The sequence below is a fragment of the Mchenga conophoros genome, linkage group LG1 (genome assembly GCF_057382185.1).
Source record: "Mchenga conophoros isolate Kocher_MC1m ecotype Shallow Benthic linkage group LG1, M_conophoros_male_GT1.1, whole genome shotgun sequence".
In the NCBI taxonomy this organism is placed as follows: Eukaryota; Metazoa; Chordata; class Actinopteri; order Cichliformes; family Cichlidae; genus Mchenga; species Mchenga conophoros.
In genome coordinates this window covers 15,817,164-15,839,558 of record NC_140526.1, presented here as the reverse complement: position 1 = coordinate 15,839,558, position 22,395 = coordinate 15,817,164, and the positions used below count along the sequence as shown (strand labels likewise).

General features: G+C 41.0%; 2 protein-coding genes across 2 annotated transcripts; one reads left to right on the top strand and one right to left on the bottom strand.

Annotated features, from left to right (window-relative positions):
- The first annotated feature begins 81 nt into the window (after window positions 1-81).
- Window positions 82-5,877, top strand: drc8 (dynein regulatory complex subunit 8). The gene is made up of 7 exons (XM_085267664.1): window positions 82-330; window positions 530-620; window positions 2,598-2,670; window positions 2,881-2,957; window positions 3,450-3,492; window positions 3,615-3,681; window positions 5,056-5,877. The coding sequence occupies exons 1-7, from the start codon at window positions 306-308 to the stop codon at window positions 5,172-5,174; spliced, it is 495 nt and encodes a 164-aa protein (XP_085123790.1). The 5' UTR covers window positions 82-305; the 3' UTR covers window positions 5,175-5,877.
- Window positions 5,878-6,622: 745 nt separating this feature from the next.
- On the bottom strand, window positions 6,623-22,187 carry adpgk2 (ADP-dependent glucokinase 2). Its single transcript, XM_085267658.1, has 7 exons — window positions 21,815-22,187; window positions 15,729-15,888; window positions 13,145-13,335; window positions 12,948-13,044; window positions 12,712-12,848; window positions 10,072-10,208; window positions 6,623-9,613 (listed from the first exon to the last, which is right to left on the bottom strand). Exons 1-7 carry the CDS (start codon window positions 22,008-22,010, stop codon window positions 9,050-9,052), a joined length of 1,482 nt encoding a protein of 493 aa, XP_085123784.1. The 5' UTR covers window positions 22,011-22,187; the 3' UTR covers window positions 6,623-9,049.
- Window positions 22,188-22,395: the final 208 nt, after the last annotated feature.

The window sequence follows — 22,395 nt, the reverse complement described above, 5'->3', positions numbered from 1 at the left end:
TAGATTAATTCGTAGAATAGTAACAAAATCCTTGGGAAAAAACCGTTATAGTATGAAAATACATTTACGTGGCTTCATTATATCAGGAACTTCTGACGGGGTCACGTTGTTGGAAGGCTTTTTTTTAACGACTTCTTCAGCATGACGGAAAAAAATAAATTAACTAATTAATATTGTGTTATTAGTAGCTCTGTGTAATTCGACAATGAAGGGTTTCTGGCGACAAAAAGATGGCAAACGTCAGAGGCGTTGAATAGGTGCCCTGCCATACGGTTGCTGGGCAACAGAAAGGCGACCGGACAAACATGGCGGAGAACAGCAAAAGTGCAGGTTGGTAATAGTAACTTTCATTTTCAGTTTGTTTACAAATTGAAAATATTGAGACCACAGTGAAAGTTTCAGTCTAGCTGAAACTCTGTGGTGACCCGTCATAGTGGCTGATCTTTGATGAAAGTATTGTCATTATTTTCTCCAGAACTAAGCCAGCTAAGCTAATGCTTCTCTATGTTTTCTTAATTTTGTCTGCCAGAGGCCACCGTGCTTAATACCAAGGTCCTCAAGAAGCTCAAAGGCGCTTTTCAAGCGTTTGACACAAAGTCTGACAACACAGTGGATATCAAGTGGGTAAAACAAGACAAGCCATTTACTTTATTACTGTAAAGATACTTAATAGGTACTATGAAGCTGATTACTATGAAAATCCAAAGGACCTTAAACGTTTTAACAAGTGCACAAGATGCAGTTTTGTGAGAAAATCTTGAGCCACCCCTCAATTCTTTGCATTTTGTTGTTGTTTGTTAATTTTTAGCAATAGCTCTTTCATTTTTATTCCAGTGTTGCACTTTTTTTGCCACCCCACGTAACACTTGCCTTTAGCATAAACAAGACAACTCCCTCAAGGGACAAGACCAGTGTTGTGTCAACACCAAAGAACTCAGCAAACTCAAAACAATTCAGCAAAGAACCTGTTTTAAAATTTACTGGTCACCTTTTATTAGCAGACTGTTGCAAAAACACATAATGTTTTTCCCATTTCTTTAGTTGAATCAGCAAAAAAAAACAGGGATCTTAGTTTTATTTTGAAAACAGAAGTGCCATAGATATTTTTGATGTTTTTGAAAGAACTGGGCCAAACATCGGTGGCAATCATAAGCAAGTACAGCTGTATTTCAGTCAGTGGCAAAATTCCTGAAATTATGAATAAAGAAAAGTACTGACAGATTTTGATTCAACATGGAATAACATCTGATTGGTAAGAGGTCCCATTTTTCATCAACGAGTCTAACCCCAAACACAGCCGATGCAGTAACAGCATACCTGGATAGAAAAACACAAAATGAAACACTGTCTGCCTGGAGAACTATTCCTGAAGACTACAGAATTACAAAATTACAAGAATGCTTGCCACAGAGAACTCAGGCTGAAGAATGAAAATGGTCATACTAAACACTGACTTTCAAGAGAGAATTACACAGTGTCTTTATTTCCACTTATGAATGTACATGTTTCAATAAATTGCTGTAAGAAATATCCTTAAAATCTCACCAGAGCCTTGTGCAACCTGAGGAGCTCTAATCAGCCACACAGATGAAAACATCTGGCAAACAAATGTGCATGTCCTTTCTTTTCAGCGACAGTGCAGCGTGTTTTCTAAGCCAAGTGTGTGATTTCTATGTAAAATTAAACTAAATGGTAGAGTAGAATATTTTTAATTAGCATTATTAGAGGTCACAGCAACTTTAATTCCTAGGTATTTTTTTTTACTAACTTACGCAGATGCAGAAAGGTCGAAACACAGCTGTTTATTTAAATCTGCTCTCAGTAGGTTTCCTGTCTGTAAGTTTTTGAATTTCTCACTGGAGGTTTTAAATAGAGTGGAAACTGCACACAATGTGTCCTCCCTGCTAAAGTAACCAGATCCAAGTCGATGTCTGTATATAAACAGTCTGTATATCTTTTATACAGTCTGACAAACTAAACGTGGACTTGGACAGTTTAGGACATTTTGCTAATCTAAAATTGTTGGTCTGTCCAGGGAAAAACGAATTATTTAGGTTAGAGATTTGGCATTTAGTTTGACAAAAACAAGTATTTGCGTTTCTAACTTCATTTCTACATAAATAACATGAACTTGAAAGTCAAGTGGCCCAATCTCTGAGAGCTGACTACTCCTGGAGCCAGGATTCCAGTCTTTATTGTAGCCACACTTCCTTTTCTTTGTTTTATGTCCATCACATTTGCTGAGATCTACATAACTTGTGAGTTTCCCTGTTAGATATAGCATAGGTGTCCATCCTGCAGTGTGGACTTCTGAATATTAGAGGCAATGAAAATGTGGGACTCAGTCTCAAGACATACAAAATGCTGTGCAGTTGAGATTACGCAGCTGTTTCCACTGGTAAATTGTTTGGTTGAAGTGGGTTATTTGGACACTGGCTGTGAGAAATAAAGTTTGTGGTTTGTCTCAAGGCTTTCCACTGGCTGAGTGGGCCGTAGGACATTGCGGTGAGATGGTTCATAGCACACAGGAATTAGTGAAACTAACTGAAACTGTCCTTTTAAATACTTTTAATGCACTTCTTGTCATTGTTTTCTAGGGAGATTGGCACCATCTTCTATTCACTAGGTTTCTTTCCCACTCAGGCAGACCTACAGAAGTTCACATCTGAGGTCAGCACAGCATCCTCCCGTAGTCTGGTTCTATTTTGGAAGATCAGTAATGGGGTGTGCAAACAGGGTTCTGACATTGTGCATTTCAGTAATGTTACAGAATCTCCTGTGCCATTATGTGACTGTTATAAAATCCTGGGTAACATTAGAAGCATTGTTTTTGTTAGAAAATTCAAAGCAAACCCCAACAGCCTATTCCTGTGCAACCAGGTGGAAGATGAGCGCTCAGGATATATCCACTGGGACAGATTCCTCCCAGCCATGACTAAAGTACTACTGGAGGACAAGTAAGACAGTTCAGTTATATCATTGTATAAAGAAATTTCTGATTTCTGTGTATGAGAAGAAGGCTGAGATGCAAATAGGAGTTAAGTTAAATCAAATTATCTATTATACAATGTATTTTTCTCTTATACTGAAGGCACACATGAATGCATTTCATTACTAAGAGTTTTGTGATCAGTCTGGTAAACATTGTGTAAACCTCAGTACTCTATTTTTGATCAGTGGTGTTTCAGGTCGGGTTTGTTCACCACTCAGGAAATAATACATGTCAGCCTTGTTTAAATAATTTATATCTCTTGCTTTTACACGTGAGCTTTTCTGTGCCTGAAGCTGCTGAAGTTTAGATTCAGACCAGTGTTAGCCTTAAACTCTTAAACAAAGAAGCAAAGAACAGCCAGTGCTACATCACTGATGTAATGATTTGGACATTAAACTCACTGTTTGCAGTATTTGGCTTGTCATCATTTCATTACTGCTGTGTTATTGTCTGTTAGGTTCCCTCCCATCTCTGATGAGCTTCTGCTTCAGGCCTTTGAGGTGAAATTTCCTGCTGTTTCCTTGTTCCTCATATTGTCCACTTTTTGCATAGGGACGCTAGTCTGGCAGTATAGGCATGTGATATTTGCTAAAACACAAAGGCACTTACACTCTGTTTGCAGGTTCTAGACAAAGAAAAGAGGGGATACCTTGAGCCTGAGGAGCTGACAAATTACATGACAAAGGAAGGTAAAACTGAGGGTTTTGTTTTTGTGTGCAATTAGAAGTAGATTACAATGACACAGTGACAACAGCAATAGAGATTTCTTACTGAGAAATGATGTGATCTGCAAGTGAAAAATCAGCTTTACAAATGTGATAATTATTGAAGTGATAATGTTAATAGTAGAATGAGAGGCAGAGCCTTCAGACTTCAGGAACATCTTCTGTGGAACCAGCTCCCAGTTTGGATTTGGAAGACAGACACCCTCTCTACTTTTAAGATTAGGCTTAAAACTTTCCTTTTTGCTAAAGCTTATAGTTAGGGCTGGACCAGGTGCCCCTTAATTACGCTGCAATGCTTCACTCACTATGTGCATACAACCACTCTCTATTGACTCATTAGTTATTATTAAACTCTGTCTCTCTTCCGGATGATCTGATATCGTCGTGTTGGTGTTGTTCCTGGAACAGCATAGTAAATATTGTTCCAGGATCAACATTGCAAGTGACCAATCACATTCTTGTGACGTTATTCTTTGGCGCACCAAGCCATTTGTGCATTTATGAAATTCCAATGTTGCAAGGACAATATCAATGCTGCTTAGTGTTTATTAAAGGGTCAGGGTCAGGGTCCGTTGATCGGCGGACAGAGGCGGTTTCACGCAGCTTAAGTACAGTTTTTTGTTTTATGGCGGTTTTTCTGGAAGTCACAAAAGTATGACGTCACAACATTCTGATTGGTCACTTGCAATGTTGATCCTGGAACAACATTTACTATGTTGATCTGGGAACAACACCAACACGAGGATATCAGATCGTGCCTCTCTTCCACCCCTCTCTTTAATCCTGTCTTTCTCTTTTAACCTCCCACTGGTCGTCCCCTCCTTGAGTCAGGTTCTGCCAGAGCTTTCTTCCTGTTAAAAGGGAGTTTTTCCTTCCCACCGTCAACAAGTCCTTGCTTAAAGGGGGTTATTTGATAATTGGGGTTTTCTGCATATCATTCTGGGGCCTCTGCATTACAATATATAGCACCTTTAGGTGACTGCTGTTGTAATTTGGTGCTATATGAATAAAACTGAATCAATGTAGGCAACAATTTGTGTGTACTTCACAGTAAATACAATAGATTGGTCCATGGCTTCCTATGTTTGCTTAAAAATAATTGGCATTCCATTTAGTTTTACTTACACAATGTTAATTGCGTGTGTACAGATCACTTGATATGCACGGATTGTTTGAATTTGTTAAGTTGAATTATTTATACCAGTTTTGATGTACACAATTGTAAAATAATTTTGTGTTCAGATTGCTTGGTGTTTGTGTGTAGATTGGAACAAACATCTGTTTTTTCTCAGGTAGATCAGCACGTTTGTGACTTGATTTTTCTCCATATCATATCAGGTGAGCCGTTCACTCAGGAGGAGATGGATGAGATGCTGACAGCGTTCACTGACGAAGAGAAGAAACATATCTATTATAAAGATGTTATCCCACATCTGACTCTAGAGCGTAAAATGTAGGCAGCGAAACAAAGGTTGCTTAATCAGCCTGTTGGTGCAGCCAAGTATGAAAGCATAATGTACAAATGCCAAATGAAATGTATGTAGGCAGTCTGTATGTCACCAAAACTGTTATACAATATAATCTTTATGTCTGTTGTGATAAAGAAATTAAATGTGCATACTTCAACTGGATTCAGATAAGAATACCATAAGAGTTTGAATGCTCAAGCCCTCGTTCCTTATTTAAGAAATGTTAAAAGGTTTCTCCAGTTTGACATTAAAGGAAAGTCCAGTACAGTATGAAATTACTGGTGTGATGCACTCCAGTCTCTGTGAATGTTAAAAAAACAATCACTAAAATGGCTTATGTTGGGTTTCTGTGCAGACATAAAAGAAATCATGGTACCACTGGTGCTGTTCAAATGTTTTTCTGAGGTAATCTGGAGTTACAGAAATGAGCTACAGCTGAAGAAGCTGTATTTAAGAAAGCTGAAGGCTTGCTGCTTTCAGAACGTGCGCCCAAAATAGAGGGTGAGGGAACATGCTGGGTTATAAAAATAGCACAGCCTCCTCACCATCTCTGCAGTGGACTGCAAGTATGCAACACTTCTTTTGCATGGACAACATTCATTTTTAATCATTTGTTCATAGACAGAAACCTTTTAGTTATTGGGTTGGACTTTGTTTTGCTTTCAGAACTGCCTTAATTGTTTGTGGCATAGATTCATTAAATCACTAGAAACATTCCTCAGAGATTTGGGCATATTGATATGATAGCATAACACAGTTGCTGCAGATTTGTTGGCAGCACGTCCATGATGTGACTCTTCTGTTTCACCACATGCCAAAGGTTCTCTGTCGGACTGAGATCTGGTGACTGGGGAAGCTATTTGAGTACAGTGAACTTGTGGTCATGTTCAAGAAATTAGAGAACTGAAATGATTTGAGCTTTGTGACATACGTTATCCTGCTGAAACAGCCATCAGAAGACAGGTACGCTGTAGTCATAAAGGTTGTCTGTGGAGTTTAAATGATGCTCAGTTAGGACCAAGAAAATATCCTCCACATCATTGCGCCACCAGCAAACATTTGGTACCAGGCGGGATCCATGCTAAACTTGCCTGTTGTTTAAATGTGGGCCTGTTGGTGCAGCCAGTGGACAAAATATGAAAGCATAATGTTTAAATACCAAATGAAATGAAATGTGTTAAATGTGAGGAGAGGAAAAAACCTTCATCGCAGTGAATTATGTTGTGACAAAGAAGCTGTGATGTTACATCCAACAGTATTTGTTAACTAGTGTCTAAAATAACTTCTGAATTCAGCAGACTCTGTTCTTAGAATTGATTTTTTTTTTTTTTTAAAGAAAGAAGTAGATTATCTTCTTGTCTAAAATGTAGTTTGCAGCCAAAATGATTGTGAACATTTTCAATAAATGACCCCTAAAAATAAAAACAACAAATCAATGATTGCTTAATCAGCATTTTATCAGGCGATTCTGCATCAAATAGTCAAACATGCATGAAATAGTTAAACACAACATTGAAACATGGATGACATGACTTATCTAGAGGTTAGATAAGCAATGCGGTGGTGAAAACAACCACTTCACTATGTGAGCATGAACACATGCTATGGTTTCCATTCACAGTAAAAACACAACCCGTTACTCTTTAAGACATAAGGAAAGATCAGCCTATAGTGATAGAAAAAGTCTGTATTAAAGGTTCCCTTTTCGCTAAACCCCAAATGTAAAAACAGAATAAGGCTCATTATCTTTCGGTCAATCAATCAATAACAAAACACCATTAAATCAGTACAGCCGTGATACAGAGAAAAGATTTAAAGGGATATCCTGTTCTCTACATTTCCCTTTTTCACACTCTGTAACAAAATAAATGTGTTCCTCTTAAAAAAAAAAGCATGTTTGGTAAAATTGATAAACGAACAAATAGATTAATCAAGAATGACAAAAAGTCCACTTGCATGTTGAAGTTTACCTGTGAAAGTGAAGGTGGATCTGTGGAAGGAATATGTGTGTGTGCGAGTGAGAGAGAGAAAAATAGCTGGCTATGATCCCAGTTAACTCCAGCTGCATCAGTAAATACAGGTTTGAGTCCAATCCCAGAAGGTAATTAGATGATTGTGGAGAGGCTGGGTCCCCCTTTCACCAAAAGATCATCTCAGTGGGGGTTTAAAGTAACAGGGATTAATATCTTGACTCTAAATCCAATACGTGACGCAAAGACTACATGAAGAAAATATGATTTGAGTGGTCCAGTATTCCAGACATTGGGGGTATTCATGATGCGCAACAGCATGGATTCAAGTAGATTGTTAATGCCCCTTTAAATAACAAGTGTTCCACTATATTCAGTCATATCACGTGACACACATGTCAGGAACTTCACTGTTGCAACAACATTGGCTAGGATAGTCCACACTGGTTATTTGGTCTTTAAAGAGCCATAAAAAACAGAAGAACAAAAAATAATTAGAAAGAGGATGTAAAACAGGTATGACGAACTAACAGAAGAGCGACAGGAGATGGAAAACGGAAAGGAAAATCAGAGCATGGAGGTAGAGAGGAAGATGTTTGACATCATGTGCAGCTACCAAAAGTGGTCTCTTAACATTGATTTTGCATTATTGCACTGCAACGGAACCACAGAGGAATGACAATCCACACACAAACACACCCAAACCACTAAGCACACTTTTCACATACACAGGGAGGAACAGGGCCTTTCTTTGCCTTTTTAATGCAATAGTAGGGGGAAGAGGAAGGATAGCCTGTCATTAAAAGAACATTTTGGTGTCTTTAAACCTGCACCTGGGATTACTTTGCAGCTATTTAGCGGTCAATATATATATTTTATCCCTACTACACCAAAGGACCGCAGATTTGGTCCTAGTTTCAAAAAACTTCGTAATTTTTCATTAAAATGCTTCAGATATTTTCAGTCATAGGTAGGTTCAAGTTCATCTGAAAATGTGTGTTGCACAAAGGCAGGTGAAATCTAAAGCTTGTTCACTGGTCTGAGTTGTAGAGTTCAAGTGGTTGACAAGATCCACCTACTTCTGATTCTTCTGAATCCGTTTTCTGCATAGTGAAGCCCTGCATTTACATGACTTAAGGAGGATTTTATCCTTCAGCAGAAGTTGTGCAAAACAATTAAAAAGGCTACTAAAAATGCTGTACTATTTAAAAAGAAACTTAAAACCCTCCACAACCTACAGTTTGGCATCTGACTTTATCCATACCTCGTTCCTCTTTATCTCATATTGACTGAACATCTTCTTGTAAGGCATTGGATAAATAGAGGGCAGCTGATTTAAAATCAACGGAGTCAGATGATGGATGAGTTGACATGGAAATCCAAGTAAGAAACAGCAGGACTGATTTTGTTTAAAAAAAAAGAAAAAGAAAAAAAGAAAAAGAAAAAAGAAATCCAATTGAGGTGATGTGCATGGGTTTCACACGCAGAAAAAGACAAGGAGAGATTAAATCAGTGATGGTTTAACCTAACTGATAAACTACAATAAGTCTAGTTAGCAGATATTTCACTTAATTACTTAAGTATAATTTTTGATTGCCTTTTCTTTGTATCGTTTTCAAAAATCAAACATTTGAAGGCCTAACCTGATAGATAACCACTGTTCTCCATCATCTGACTCCAACTATGAAGGATAACAATTTTCCTTAATGTGCACCTCAGGCTGTGAGACACAAAGGACGACTCATCAGCCTGATACCTGCGTCAGTTTCTGAAGGCTAGTGTGCATCACACCTAGATCAAGTTTCCAGAATCACGCGGTTCACTAACATCTGATCAGCACGACACACACACACAAACATACACACAGACAGACCACTTGGTGTCTGTCCTTCTCTAGATTTGCAGAACCAGGCCAGCAGCTGAGACGTTGTCCCCTCCACCTGCAGTCTGATAAACCTCAGTGCACACCAGCACTGGTGCTACACAGATGTCATAGTCCTCTTCACTCCAACAGCTGACAGGCCTGGTCTCCTGTAAAGGGATACGCTGGCTTCCCTCCTGTCGGCTAACGGAGAAAGAGTCGTCCATTATGAGCCTCGCCTTGCTGGGATCAATGTCATTAGAGCCACAGACGTGGCGGTTAGCTGTGAGCGAAGCCTTGGCAGTGGCTGACATGGTGTTCTTCCACTTGGAGCCACGAGTCACAATCATGGCTTGAAAAGCCAGCGTGTGGACATGGAGTCGGGTCAGTGGTTTGACTGTAGCTCGGGCACCATTTGCCCGACTTTCTGCACTGGCTTCCTTGTGGCGCTGGTTCAAAATGCGATAGACCTCCCTCATCTGGTCAAGAACAGTAGCTACACGAGGGTTTGGGTCTGACAATACGGTGATGTTGGAGCCTTTGAGCGAGCTAAGCAGGTTTGGAAGTTCCTGCTCATTCATCCCCAAAGAGTCCGCCTGGAAAAGCAGAATTAAGGTAACTCGTTAAAACCGATTTTACTATTTACTACTTTTACATTTTCATCAGGTCTGCACATGTGTGTTGGCTGCTTTGTTATGCTGAGTGGAATAAACTACAGCCTTTGTGTTGAGTGCACAAAGAAAACCATGGCTTTGAGGTCTAGCCACAACAATATTCATTATGTGTTTACAGTATTGAAGAGGCTTGATTATGGGGCAAAATTTGCACCTTTGAAAGCAGCAGAACATCGCATTTCTTCAAAATATGATTATGCAAAAGTGGAAAGCAAATACAGCTCCCACTGAGTCAGCCTGCTTTGCTTTGAGTTTAACTAAGCAAATCTTCCTGGCATCCATCTATTTTCACAAAGCTGACTCATTCTGTTTCTGTAAATAAACATTTTACTTCTTCAGTGTTGGTGATATCATTTTGCTCATTGATCAGTCAAACATACATGGGGAATGACGTAGTGGAGCAGGTCTTCCATGATGCTCTCTTCCACAAAACTTGCCATTTCAAAATGAATTCCAATTTGAGGGGATGAGGAGGAAAGCAGGTGTCCCAGACGGGAGAGGAGGGCTTCTCTCTCACCTGAAATGATCCAAAATAGGTGGAAGATTAAAGAAGAGTTGTAGACGCTGTCAGGCAGATCGCAGGGTGTCAAAAACAAAACAGAACAAAACAAACAAACAAACAAAAAAAACAAAAACAAAGAGAAGCGAAAGGGTACAGTGATGTTAAAGGAAGGAGCAACTCAACAGGAAAGACAAAAGGGTAATGAAAGAGTGGAAAAACAGCAGAGACATGGAGGAAAACAGCAGACCAGAAGACAAAGGTACTGTCAGATCAAATAACACACAGCTGATCTGCTGTGCAAACAGCCTGGCTCAGAGGGGGAAGCTGGTTATCAGCCTATGATACTACCTCTGTGTTTTGTTCTTCTTTTGACATCAGTTCTTACATACAGTGGGGCAAAAAAGTATTTAGTCAGCCACCGATTGTGCAAGTTCCCCCACTTAAAATGATGACAGAGGTCAGTAATTTGCACCAGAGGTACACTTCAACTGTGAGAGACAGAATGTGAAAAATAAATCCATGAATTCACATGGTAGGATTTGTAAAGAATTTATTCGGAAATCAGGGTGGAAAATAAGTATTTGGTCACCTCAAACAAGGAAAATCTCTGGCTCTCACAGACCTGTAACGTCTTCTGTAAGAAGCTTTTCTGTCCCCCACTCGTTACCTGTATGAATGGCACCTGTTTGAACTCATCATCTGTATAAAAGACACCTGTCCACAGCCTCAAACAGTCAGACTCCAAACAGCCATGGCCAAGACCAAAGAGCTTTCGAAGGACACCAGGAAAAGTATTGTAGACCTGCACCAGACTGGGAAGAGTGAATCTACAATAGGCAAGCAGCTTGGTGTGAAAAAAATCAACTGTGGGAGCAATCATCAGAAAATGGAAGACATACAAGACCACTGATAATCTCCCTCGATCTGGGGCTCCACGCAAGATCTCATCGCGTGGGGTCAAAATGATCATGAGAACGGTGAGCAAAGATCCCAGAACCACACGGGGGGACCTGGTGAATGACCTGCAGAGAGCTGGGACCAAAGTAACAAAGGTCACCATCAGTAACACACTACAACGGCAGGGAATCAAATCCCGCAGTGCCAGACGTGTTCCGCTGCTGAAGCCAGTGCATGTCCAGGCCCGTCTGAAGTTTGCCAGAGAGCACATGGATGATACAGCAGAGGATTGGGAGAATGTCATGTGGTCAGATGAAACCAAAGTAGAACTTTTTGGTATAAACTCAACTCGTCGTGTTTGGAGGAAGAAGAATACTGAGTTGCATCCCAAGAACACCATACCTACTGTGAAGCATGGGGGTGGAAACATCATGCTATGGGGCTGTTTTTCTGCCAAGGGGACAGGACGACTGATCCGTGTTAAGGACAGAATGAATGGGGCCATGTATCGTGAGATTTTGAGCCAAAACCTCCTTCCATCAGTGAGAACTTTGAAGATGAAACGAGGCTGGGTCTTCCAACATGACAATGATCCAAAACACACCGCCCGGGCAACAAAGGAGTGGCTCCGTAAGAAGCATTTGAAAGTCCTGGAGTGGCCTAGCCAGTCTCCAGACCTCAACCCCATAGAAAATCTATGGCGGGAGTTGAAAGTCCGTGTTGCTCGGCGACAGCCCCAAAACATCACTGCTCTCGAGAAGATCTGCATGGAGGAATGGGCCAAAATACCAGCTACTGTGTGTGCAAACCTGGTAAAGACCTATAGTAAACGTTTGACCTCTGTTATTGCCAACAAAGGTTATGTTACAAAGTATTGAGTTGTATTTTTGTTATTGACCAAATACTTATTTTCCACCCTGATTTACGAATAAATTCTTTACAAATCCTACCATGTGGATTCATGGATTTTTTTTTTTTTTTTTCACATTCTGTCTCTCACAGTTGAAGTGTACCTCTGGTGCAAATTACTGACCTCTGTCATCATTTTAGGTGGGGGAACTTGCACAATCGGTGGCTGACTAAATACTTTTTTGCCCCACTGTACAGCTATCACCAAATGTGGCCAAAATCCAGCCAACTTCAAGTGTCACTGGTCAGTATGCTTAACTATGCTTAAAGCCCTGAGCTTTCATAGACACTACCTGATAAAGGTGCATGGGATCATATATCCACGATCTCCTGATTACAAACCCTCAACAATTTGCGTCACTGTGAGAACAGCTCCAGGTAACAGTGATACACAGCTGGGACATTTCGTGTCCTGCCTCTAGCACGCTCTACTCAGACACCACCCTCGTGTAAACAAATTTGAGCATTTCCAGTAGTGAGAGTTGACAATCTCAACTCCAGACAATGACCCAAATTATCTACCAACTTTGTCCAGAGTTCATATTTAAGGTGAAACCTCTTTCCTTTTGATAACTACAATTACTAGAATTTTAATCTCCAGGTGATATGAGAGAGTAACGCTAACCTCAAACTGCTTTGGTTAACCCAGGATAATACGTTCAACGTCAGCGAGCCCAACTGTGCATCAGAAAGAAGGGAACACCTTTCTTACCTGACCGGAAAGGGAAGTTGTCCATCATTTGGAGCCCTCCCACCACCAGTAGGTCAGGTTTGAAGTCTATAAGTTTCTGAGCAAACTCCTCCATAGAGGACAGGTAGGGGTTATTGGCATCGCTGTGAATGATGTATCTACAGAACACAAACACACAAACGAAGTGAACAACTATCACCTCAGAGCACCGTGTACACACGCACTCCACGCTTCTGATGCATCTGTATGACACCTACCTATTGGCTCTACGTGAGGTATAGCGCCCCCAGCGGGCACCAGTTGGATACTCCAGAATCAGATGAATGTCTGGCTCATCTATCACTTTACCTGCCACTGAGGAGATAAAAGGAATATCACAAAGTACATAAAAATTACAAAACGGAAATTTCATTCAAAGTAAAATGGATGCATCAATTTGTCTTATTTCGAGTACCTGTAATGTGCTGCGACAGGACATCAGTAAAATCGGTGCTGAAAGTTCCCCCTAGCAACACATCACATCCCTCGGTTGCCATGCGACTAGCCATTACTGGAGCATTGCCGCCTACTGACCATCTGTTTCCAGGTAAGTCACGGGCCCCCTCGACCAGCTCGCTAAAGAGGGTTTCATTTAGCATAAAACGCCTGTGGGAGAAGAAAAAAAACTTTGGTTTAAACTGTGAAAGTGAAAACTGACATTACTGTGATTTATGGTGCTTAAATTACATTATTAATTAACTTTCCACAGAATGAAAAAAACAAAACAACAGCATCTGCCACTAATATGATCGCTTAACTTCTTTCCTGCATATTGATATGTCCTGCACCACCCTGGGTTAAGAGACTGAACCCCAAGTTGCTCTACGATCTAGTGCTCTAGTGTGTGAATGTGTGTGTGAATGGGTGGATGACTGGATGTGTAAAGCGCTTTGGGGTCCTTAGGGACTAGTAAAGTGCTATACAAATACAGGCCATTTACCATTTACGATGATTTCATCGGAGTATGAATGTGTTTATGAGTGTGCTTTGATTGTTCCAGCGCTAGCAAAGCTCTATATAAGAACCAGCCTATTTACCATTTATCCTCACATAAGTCTCTTGGCATCCCAAAAGTCATAGAGAAACCCATTCTGACCTTCTCTATACTTTTCCATCAACACTCTCAAACATCACATCTTCAGTGCTCTCTGTCAATATGAGACGATACTGCTGCTGTCTGATCATCACCATCTTAACCCACTTTCAAGAACTCTTTCTCATAGCTTCATCGTATGGCTCACCAGCTTTATCCCTCTGTAGTTGCTACAGCTTTGCACATCGCCCAAGTTCTTGAAAGTTGGTATCGTTCCACTGCCATCTCTACTCAACATCTCCATACCTCCACAAGTGTTTTATCTGGACCAACTGCCTTTCCTCTCTTCATCCTCTTCAAAGGTTCCCTCACTTCCTCCTTACTAATTCTTTGCAATTCCCCACACACTCTTGCTGTCTTCTCTCTCTGCTCCTTAAAGTACCTCTTTCAGTCTTCAACACACTCTCTTCAGTCATTAGTACATTTCTATCTGTATCCTCCACAATCCTGAAACAGTGCACATCCTTTCCACCTGGATCTTTTCCTTTCCACCTCCTATGCCACCTCTCTCTTCCTAAACACCTAGACTCCCAGTACTCCCACTGCTGCAATGCAGTGGGAGACGAAGGCTGAAATATATTACTTCTATATCCATCCTTTTGAGCATTAAAAGTGGGGTGATCATAAAGAAAAGTGCAGTAGGACTCTCACTAAACATACAATATGATCACCCTCAGGATGCCAGAATGCTGGATATCAGAATGAAACAGCATGAGGACTCTGCTTGGTTGCCAGATAATTGCATCTCATTCTTGCTTATCAGTTAACGCAGCGGTCCCCAACCTTTTTTGCGCCACGGACCGGTTTGTGCCCGACAATATTTTCACGGACCGGCCTTTAAGGTGTCGCGGATAAATACAACAAAATAAAACTAGTACCGATACTGAAAAAAAAGATTGATTCATAACACACGTGAAAAGACCCAGGAAAACCGAGTTAACGAAAAAACCGATAACAAAATAACGCTAAAAACCGATAAAAACCCTGAAAACCATACATTTCACACCCGAGTCTCAACTCTCGCGGCCCGGTACCAGTCCGTGGCCCGGGGGTTGGGGACTGCTGAGTTAACGCTCACACAGCAGCTTTCTTATAGCCTGAAGTCACAAATATAAATACTTGTTAAAACCTTTTTTTTTTTTTAAATGCACATCTCCAATGATAGGTAGAACAAACAGCCGTAATAACAAAGCACCCTTTCAAAATAAGCATCTTTATCCAGATAAAAAACAATTTTCTCTTGTTCTTTGAACATATTATTAGACATTTATTCATTTAGATTAGATGCTTCAGAATGACTCTGCATGGTATTTACACAAAGTCTAAATACATTCAGTCATTTGGCTGCCATTAAGAACGTACAATCCCCAAAACGGGCAGTATAAGGACCAGAGAAATAAGTTTAAATGTTAAAAAAGACACAGTTTCTGTCTCTAACAGAAAAGTCTTAATTCATGTTAGCGCGCATTCTTTTTCTATGTGGGTTCCTGCTGATTCTGTAGTCTTGTTGCCCTTAGGGTGTTTTATTCCAGACAATGAACAAGAGCTCACAGGCGCCAGAACACGAGCAGTCAGCAATGACTGAGCAGATCAGGGAGATTAATTCAACTGTATTCTCAAGACTTAAAAAGCCTTTTCAAACATAAACAGCAGCAAAAATGAAAAAAACAAAACAAAACAAAAAAAACTGTATACTTTCAGTACAAACACCTCAAATTCCAGTTTAAGATTAAAAGGAAAATTCAGAAGAAAAAACTCAGAGCACCGATAGGACTGCAAATATTTGAATAGCCACAATTTTATTTATTCAAAGTACATGTGTATCTATGTGTATATACTCAAAATTTGCTTCCAGATCTGGACCTCTACTTTTAAATGGGCTCATCTTCACACAGACATCACTTACTCTGCAGCTGCTCCTGGTGCAAAGAAATATGCAAAGCTCTGAGCCAGCTGCTCCACATTTTCTAGGTAGTCATGATGCAGGGGCTGGTCTGTGGGCTGGATGCCTGTTTTATTAAGCAGTGACACACTGTCTACTATCAGGTCAACACAACCTCCAAAACCTGTGAATGAAAAAGAGAGAAAGAAACTCAAAGAGGCAATATTCATTTGGAAATCAGGACAGGGAGAACACTGGTATGACTAGTCACACTGCTTTTACCTTTGTGCTCCAAAGCCACTAAAATAACCTCACAAATCATGTAAGGTGTGCCCCAACTTCATCAGCATTTAAAAGCAAACTAGACAACATTCCTGCTTAGCCCTTGAGTTTAGTTGCAGGTTGAATTCATTTTTAAATTTTAGGCCTTTTCTATTGTTACTGGACTACACTTGACAGTGTCATTTCTCTTCCTTTTACAGGTTATAACCAGTGTTTTTTGTTTTTTCTATCACTGTTTATAATAACAATAATAATTTTCCTTTTTACTATATCATTGCTGTTTTTTTGTATTGATGAAGTTTTACGTTATAAACATGGTGCCATGCTACGATTTCTGTGATAGCATATGCCGTATGAAGTACGTGTGTTTTTCCGCCTGAAACAAAATGTGCTAAATATATACAATTTTGTTTGAAAATAAAACATACTAAATAGTGAGAAATCCACACAACCTGCAGCTGCTGTGCCCAGTACGGCTGCATTTATCTCCAATCACAGCTGAAATAGTGACACACTGTCAGAGTTTCAGCTGCTGGATCAATCATATGTCCCATCAGCAGATATAGAAGCTCTGAGCTTCACAGATGCCGGTCATGTCTGAACAGGGGCCAACGCTTCAGGCAGGCAGGCAACTTGTTTAAGATTTGAATAAATTTTGCATGACGCTGGCGTAAACTTTACTCATGCTCCTTTGTCTGAATTTGCAACCCTATCTTTTTTTCCTGCTGTAGCTTCATATAAAAAATATAAAATAACCTTTTGGGATACAGTTAGATTTGCTTTCATAAGGTTAATATGAATATGGTGCATTTTATAGTCCTTCAGGACCCTGTCACAGAAAGCAGGTTTAGTGGAAACTCAGAGTTTGTTAACCCTGAGAGGAGATGAGTGAGTTTACTGTTCCTGAAACAGAGCCAACTTAACCTAACCTGTTCCCCTATATATTTTATTGAACAGAGCTTCTCTCTGAATGTTCCCTCATGCTGCACCTGCACCATCTCTATGACACCATTTCATTTCCCCCATTATTACAGTCAATGTCAAAGCTGTTTACATCTTTACAGTTAAATGCTGGTTAATCTTCTTATTAAATCAATCATGAATGTAAGGATAACAGTGGACATCAATGGGCACTGTGGATTAGCTCAGAATAAAATAAAGAAGTTGCCCAATTGTTAGTTAACTTGCACTGCACATTTTGTAATCCCTGTTACAATAAAACTAACTTTTATTGCACTTTAGGCAAAAAAAAAAGAAAGAAAAAAAGCCAAAAAAGATCAAAGATCAATAATTTCTCATGCTGGAATAAATGATGCTACTGTTGTTGTCTGCGCCACTTAAGATTCTTAAATGGGACTAAATGCAGTTTAAAGTGAGATTTTAAAAACAGGCTAAAGACTGGATGTTGAGCAACATTTTGAAAAGCTGCAATATCCGAAAAGGATTTGCACCACTAAATCAACAAAAATCTGTCTTCCTTGTGCTGTGGAAATCCAAAAGTCAGTTTACAGCTGAATAATTATATTTAAGAAATGTAAATGTCATATTTGGTCACATTTTTAACCATTTATCTGTCTATGAAAAATCAAGAGTGGGTAACTGATGACTGAGTGGACTGGTTGAAGTTTCATCTATTTCTGGAGCTGAAAACTCAAAGAGTTAATTAAGACAGAATTTAGAGTTAGCATTTGTCAAACCTGTTTCTGGGTCAGGGCTCAGGTTAAGTGTCAGTAAGCCATTATTTATGTTGTACTGTTCAATCCTGCAACTAATAGCAATAAACGTTAATCCATCCCTCATGGCCAACTCTGCTCTGATACGAGTGCTCAAAATAACAGACTCCAGCACTTTATTTAGCGTTAGCACAATTGAGCAGCAGCATCAATAACAGCCTGGTAGCACACCCGGACAGTGTCTTTATTGCGGCTGGGGATTTTAACCACGCGGACCTGAAATCTGTACTCCACAATTTCCACCGTAATGTGAAGTGTGCTACCAGAGGAGATAGAACGTTGGACCAGGTGTACACCAACATGGCGAATGCGTACAGAGCCCAGGCTTATCCCCACCTGGGTCTGTCAGACCATCTCTCCCTTCTGCTACACCCAATATACACACAAAAGATCAAGAGCACTGGGATTACAACCAAAACCGTGAGAACATGGCCGCAGGATGCTATTCCGATGCTTCAGGACTGTTTCCACTGCACAGACTGGGATGTATTCAAGGTGCAGGACACTGACAATCGTGTCGCATTGGACAGTTACACCTCCACTGTCTTGGACTACATCTGTTTCTGTGTGGACAATGTAACAACTTGGAAACGATTCCGTGTGTTCCCTAATAATCCACCCTGGATGACACACGGAGTTCAACAACTTATTCGAACGAGGAACAACGCTTTCAAATCCGGGGACCAGGAGGCATACAGTGCTGCCAGGGCCAACCTGAGAAGAGGCATCAAGACTGCCAAGCAGCAGCACAGGAGGCGTATCGAGGCCAGGTTTGAGAACAACACAAACCCAAGGCAGGTCTGGGAGGGCATCAGGGCTATCACGGACTACAAAAGAAGAACACCATCACCCTCAGCCGACAGTTCTACTCTGGCTGAGGATCTAAATCTCTTTTATGCCCGTTTTGACAGGGAGAACACCGACCCTGTCCTGTCCCCTCTCCCCTCAACCGACCCTGCTCCGGTCCTGAGCACTCATGAGCTGAGGCGTGTGTTCCGGAGCATTAACACCAGGAAGGCGGCCGGGCCGGATGGAGTGCTGGGCCGGGTGCTAAAAGACTGTGCTGCGGACCTGGCGGACGTCTTCACCTCTATATATAACACCTCGTTGTCCTGTTCACTGGTACCATCCTGTTTCAAAGCAGCAACCATCGTTCCCATCCCAAAACAGTCAAATGTCACATGTCTGAACGATTTCAGACCTGTGGCACTCACCCCCATTCCCGCCAAATGCCTGGAGAGACTGGTCATTAAACACATCAGAGCTGCTTTTCCACCATCCCTGGACTCGCACCAGTTTGCATACAGGGAGAACCGGTCAACCGAGGATGCGATCGCCACAGTGCTGCACACATTACTGAAGCACTTGGAACACAGGAACACCTATGCACGGCTCCTCTTTGTAGACTACAGCTCGGCTTTTAATACCATCCGGCCATACAAACTCCGTCCCAAACTCCACCAACTGGGACTTAACTCCTCTCTGTGCAACTGGATTGTGGACTTCCTCACTAACCGTAGACAGAGTGTCAGAGTGGGTAAGAACACCTCTTCCACCCTTGTGGTCAACACCGGTGCCCCTCAGGGGTGTGTTCTGAGCCCTCTGCTATACACTCTCTTCACCCATGACTGTATTTCCTCCTGCGCGTCCAATCTCATTGTTAAGTTTGCAGATGACACTACAGTGCTCGGACTTATATCCAACAATGATGAGACAAACTATAGGACAGAGGTGCAACAACTAGAGTCATGGTGCCACGACAATAACTTGGTCTTAAACACCAAAAAGACCAAGGAGATCATTGTAGATTTCCGGAAGAGGGGTCATAACAACCATCTGCCTCTCTTCATTGGCAGTGAGGCGGTGGAGAGGGTGAGCAGTTTTAAATTCTTGGGGGTAACTGTGACCGAGGACCTGTCCTGGGGCAACCATATCACCTCAGTTGTACGGAAGGCCCAACAGCGCCTCTACTACCTGAGGAGACTGCGGAGCGCACACATTCCCAGATCTCTGATGTTGAACTTCTACAACTGTGCCATCAGCAGCGTTCTGACGTATGGATTTCTAGTGTGGTTCCCCAGCTGCACCAAGGCCGATCAGCAAGCACTCCAGCGGGTGGTGAAAGAAGCTGGCAGAATTATTGGAACAAGTCTGCCAGAGATCAGTAATATCTTCCCCACTCGCTGTCTGAGGAGGGTGCACAGTATCCTGCGGGACCAACATCACCCTGCGCGCCACCTTTTCCATCTGCTGCCCTCAGGGAGAAGGTACAGGTCTATACAGGCCAGAACATCCAGACTGGCCAACAGCCTGTATCCACAGGCTGTGAGGCTCCTGAACTCTCTGCCCCCCTCTCACAGACAATAACCATATCCAACTTCTTAATAGCAATGAACTGGTCTGCATTGGTGCATCATATCTTTATTCTCTTCCCCCTCCTGCCCTCCCCCTCTTTCTTAAATAGATAACTACCATATCTGATATCATATCTCACAGTACAATAATATTGAATGGGTTGCATTGTTGTATTTTGTCATGTTTCTCAGGTCTTTGTCTGAATTTCTACGAACATTATTGCTAAGGATTGTCTTATTGCATTGGAGTCACACTGGGTTAAATATGTACACTTGGGTTTTAAGGGGTATTTATTATTTTCTTCTTTTTTTTGGGTTGTATGGAAGCCCCAAACGCAATTTCATTGTTCTTGACAATGACAATAAATAAATAAATACTAAAATACTAAATACAGCACATGTTGCCAGTATGTTGTTGTTTATTTTTCTGGTTATTTATGAACCCTTTTGGCACCATGAAAACAAGCTTTTACTTATAGTTTGTTCTAATTTGATGTGACACACAAACACATGCAACTAGTCAACAACAGCAACAAAAACAACAACAAGGCAACAACAAGGCTGATTCTGATCTTTTGGCAGAAATTTCTTATAATCGCATTTACATCAGGTTGTACTGTTGCTGAGCTTATTGGTAACCTATTGGGTAAAGGCTGGACAGACAAGTTGATTCTTATTGAGTGTCTGTGCGATGGTCCAAAGCACAAGGTTTTAGGACTTGCTCACGAGACAAAACACTGGATTACTATAAGAATACCAGAGCTTACATCACATGAGCCTGCACAGTTGTTTTTAAGAAGTTCAAAGTACAACCAAGGGTTTTGCTGCTTATAAACTTCTGGCAGGTAAACTCACAAGACTGTTCAAAACATCTTAACTATTTATTTCTAAGTGGGGTTTGTTTACTCAAGCATAAATAAATAAATACTCTAATATATCTTTATTATAAAAAGGCCAAAAATAAGAGGAAAGTGGACAGACATCTGTTATTTAAGATAACACAAACACTCTTCCTTAATGTCATGCAGAGAAGTTGTCATTATATTCATAATCTCCCCAAACCATCTGTTTTCATCCAGAAAAAAACCCCCAAGCTCCAAAAAATATTAAGCTTCCTTTGCTAGTTAAGTAGTGTATATATTACTGATAACTGCAGATACTGCCCCACCTTACACATTACTGAAGTGAATGTCATAATTGGCTCAAGTCATTGTTGAAATCATTGGATGCATCCTTACTGGAAGATAATTACCAAACAGGAAAACAGCTAAAACACACACAAAAAAACTGATCTTCTGTTTAAAAGAAAGTGGAAAAGTTGTATTTTAATTAAATATATTTTCCTTTATATGCCAAACGCCAAACCTGTAACCCGGAGCACACTCATTGAGACTTTATTTCTAAGCTGGAACTAATCATCTTATCTGGTGACCACCTTTCATGGTTATTGCCCCTCCGCACCATCTATTCAGGCTTCAACACACAACCTTATTTATTTCCATAAGAAACCCCTAAATGTACTTTTCTCAGTTTACTAAAGTTTGACATTAAATATGAGGCAAATATTATCCACTGCGTTAACAACTTATTTTCTGTTAGTGAATGCGGGCAGTGACTAATGTTACTGTTATTCTGGCGCCGTTTACCTGATCGATCATTAATCCACAAACCCCTGAAATTAGGTTGCACTCATACAGTCTATGGTTAGGCTAGCCACCGTTAGCTAGCTCGTAACGCTTACCAATCGCTACTCTGGGTCTGGCGACGTTATTCATCCCCACTTTCTGCTCAGCCCGGAGCAGGGAGGAAAGGACTGTGTCCAGTCGGTCGTCCAGCACTGCATTCTGGGGTGACCGGAACCAGAGGGCCAACACAACCACAAATAAGGACACGACAGACCCATATTTCACCCACGGTACCCTGCCTCCCGCCTCCATCGCTCGCTCTCTTGCTCTGTGTACAAGCGCTCTCTCCCCCTGCGCTGCAGCTGAAAAGCTGTGCTCTAGGTTGTCTGTTTTGGTCGCCCGAGTGTCCCGGATGTACCTTAATGGGGCGGATACCGAACAGTGGATTTTCTGCGATACTAAGAAAAATCACTTCAACTGCATTCTTGTCTCTTTTACAAATACCCCCCCCCCCCCAAAAAAAAAAACAAACAAACAAACAAACAAAATCGTCGCTTCAAATTCTGTTTTAAGAGGTGCTGTTTAGTTGGGGAACGGGAAACGCTTACGTGGAAAACTAATGAGGGGAGGGACGTGGACGGGTTTGTTTTTGCTGACAAGGCGGAAGTGGCTCGTTTGTCTTTTTTTCAGTTTAACA

Bases quoted from the DNA above. Each gene is read 5' to 3' on its own strand.
- adpgk2 (XM_085267658.1), bottom strand. From the start codon at position 22,010: ATGGAGGCGGGAGGCAGGGTACCGTGGGTGAAATATGGGTCTGTCGTG. The intron at 13,336-15,728 runs GTAAGTGATGTC...CTTCTCCCACAG, and splicing joins GCACCAGGAGCAGCTGCAGA to GCGTTTTATGCTAAATGAAA. The intron at 13,045-13,144 runs GTACTCGAAATA...TTATCTCCTCAG, and splicing joins CCTGTCGCAGCACATTACAG to TGGCAGGTAAAGTGATAGAT.
- drc8 (XM_085267664.1), top strand. From the start codon at position 306: ATGGCGGAGAACAGCAAAAGTGCAG. The intron at 2,958-3,449 runs GTAAGACAGTTC...ATTGTCTGTTAG, and splicing joins AAAGTACTACTGGAGGACAA to GTTCCCTCCCATCTCTGATG. The intron at 3,682-5,055 runs GTAAAACTGAGG...ATATCATATCAG, and splicing joins AAATTACATGACAAAGGAAG to GTGAGCCGTTCACTCAGGAG.